We start from the raw sequence: 2,581 nt of genomic DNA on the forward strand, positions 1-2,581 counted from the left end.
TGGAGTGGGTAAATGTGTTGGTTAATAAGAAGAAGACCAAGGGTCCACAATTGCAAAACCGAATGGAGAGTTATGTGCAAGATGATGGTAGTTTTGATCTAGATGATTCTTATCATAAGAAAGAATAAGAGGTTCAATATGTGAACAAACCAAGGGCAAAGAAACAACTTCTAAGACTCCAATCAACAACAATGACGACCACAAAATAACCAAGTCAATTGGGGTTCTAACAATCAAGGAAGTTGGCACCACAACAACAACCAAGGAAATTGAAGGAGAAACAACCAAGGAAATTGGAGAGGCAACAATCAAGGTGGTTGGAGAAACAATCAGGGAAATAGGGGGTCGGGTTTTCAAAGGCCCCCAATGTATCAACAACCTAGCAACCCACCTTCTCAGCCTTCTCATGGTTTAAGTTCTTCAAATAATAAGATGACCCGTATTGAGAATATGTTTAAGCAAATGATGGAAAATAATGTCTATTCGGATTCCCAACTTGCCTCACATAACACATCAATCCGTAATCTTGAAGTTCAAATGGAAAAAATCTCTCAAGCTCTTAATACTCTTCCTAAGGGTGCACTGCCAAGTGATGCAGTGGTGAACCCAAAGGGTGATAACAATACGGGGCATGCTATGATAGTTATCACAAGAAGTGGAAGTGGTGGAAATGCACCCACCTCAAGTGAAAGGCGACTTGTGGATGATGAGCAAGTGATACAAGAGGAAATCCCAAAAAATGCTGTTCAAGCAAATGATGAGGTTCAGATTGACATTGATGATAGTGTAGAAAAGACTCAAGATGAGGTGAACTTGTATGGGGAGCAGGTCATTGACATACTGGAGTCGGTAGTGCAAAAGGATAAGGCACCATTTCTTAAGCCTCCACCTCCCTATCATCAAAGACTTTCCAAGTAAAATGGTGAGAATTAATTCAAGAAGTTCATTCAAATGGTGAAAAGACTCTCTATTAATGTGCCATTTGTAGAAGCTTTGGCACAAATACCTGGTTATGCCAAGTGTATGAAAGATCTTATGACCAAGAAGAGGTCGATGAATTTTGAAACTATCAAAGTCACTCATCAAGTGAGTGCAATTATTCATTCCATGGCTCCTAAGTTGGAATATCCCAGTGCTTTCACGATTCCTTGTACAATTGCGAGTGCCGATTTTGCTAAAGCTCTTTGTGATCTTGGGGCGAGTATCAATTTGATGACATATTCGGTTTTTAAAACTTTGGGAATTGGAAAACCAAGACCCACATCTATGAGGTTGCAAATGGCCGATCATATCATGAAGAGGCCATTGGAAGTGATTGAGGATGTTTTGGTTCGGGTTGATAAGTTCATTCTTTCGGCGAACTTTATTATTCTAGATTGTGAAGTTGATTATGAAGTACCTATTATTCTTGAGAGACCTTTTCTTGATATTATGAGTTCTTTGTGATGTGGAAGCTGGAGAACTCACTTTCTGAGTTGGTGATGAAAAAGTGGCATTCCATATGTGTAAGTCTATGCTGCAACAAAATAGCAATAATGTATGTTCTTTTGTGGATTTGGTGATCGATGTTATTGTTGATGATACAAGTGCTACAATCAACGCTGGTGATATGCTGGAAGCCGTTTTGCTCAACTTTGATGATGATGAGATAGATGGTTTCATGGAGTGTGTGAACTCCTTGTAAGGAATGAGGTCATACAACTATGCACCCCCGAAATTGTTTTTGGATCTTGAGAATAGGAAGACTCCTCCTATAAAGCCATCTATTGAATATCCGCCTATTTTGAAGTTGAAACCATTGCCTCCACACCTTCAGTATGAATTTCTTGGACCTTGTTCTACTTTACCGTTGTTCTTTCCTCTTTTTTGACTAATGTGCAGGTTGATTCCACATTGGCAGTGTTGAAAAAGAGGAAGAAGGCTATTGGGTAGACTTTGGAGGATATTCGGGGTATAAGCCTCGCATTTTTCATGCATAAGATCAAGTTGGAGGATGGTGCTAAACTGTCCATTGAACATCAAAGAAGACTCAATGAGGCTATGCAAGAAGTGGTCAAGAAAGAAATTATCAAGTGGTTGGATGCCATTATTGTCTACCCCATCTCCGATAATTCATGGATCTCTCCGGTTCAATGTGTCCCAAAGAAGAGGGCATGACGGTTGTTACCAATGACAAGAATGAGTTGATTCTCACAAGAACGGTGACCGACTGGAAAGTTTGTATAGATTATCGTAAGCTCAACAAAGTCACAAGAAATTATCACTTTCCACTTCCTTCCATGGACCAAATGCTTGATATATTGGCCGGCCATGCTTTCTATTATTTTCTTGATGGGTACTCGGGCTACGACCAAATTCCTATTACTCTGGAAGATCAAGAGAAAACAATCTTTACATGTCCTTATGATACTTTTGATTTCAAGAGGATGACTTTTGGTTTATGCAATGCACCGACGAATTTTCAACGGTGTATGATGGCTATTTTCACGGATATGGTAGAGGACTACCTTGAAGTTTTCATGGATGACTTCTCAGTGGTTGGAGATTTTTTTGATGATTTTCTTGCAAATTTGGACAAAGT

The 2,581-nt window shown here is 39.5% G+C and overlaps 1 protein-coding gene across 1 annotated transcript; it reads left to right on the plus strand.

Annotated features, from left to right (window-relative positions):
* Nucleotides 1-951: 951 nt before the first annotated feature.
* LOC138910756 (uncharacterized) lies at nt 952-1,446 on the plus strand. Its single transcript, XM_070201935.1, has one exon. It carries the CDS (start codon nt 952-954, stop codon nt 1,444-1,446), a length of 495 nt encoding a protein of 164 aa, XP_070058036.1.
* Nucleotides 1,447-2,581: the final 1,135 nt, after the last annotated feature.

Source organism: Nicotiana tomentosiformis, chromosome 1, assembly GCF_000390325.3.
Source record: "Nicotiana tomentosiformis chromosome 1, ASM39032v3, whole genome shotgun sequence".
Classification (NCBI taxonomy): Eukaryota; Viridiplantae; Streptophyta; class Magnoliopsida; order Solanales; family Solanaceae; genus Nicotiana; species Nicotiana tomentosiformis.

Coding starts and splice junctions, on each gene's coding strand:
- LOC138910756 (XM_070201935.1), top strand. CDS start 952: ATGGTGAAAAGACTCTCTATTAATGTGCCATTTGTAGAAGCTTTGGCA.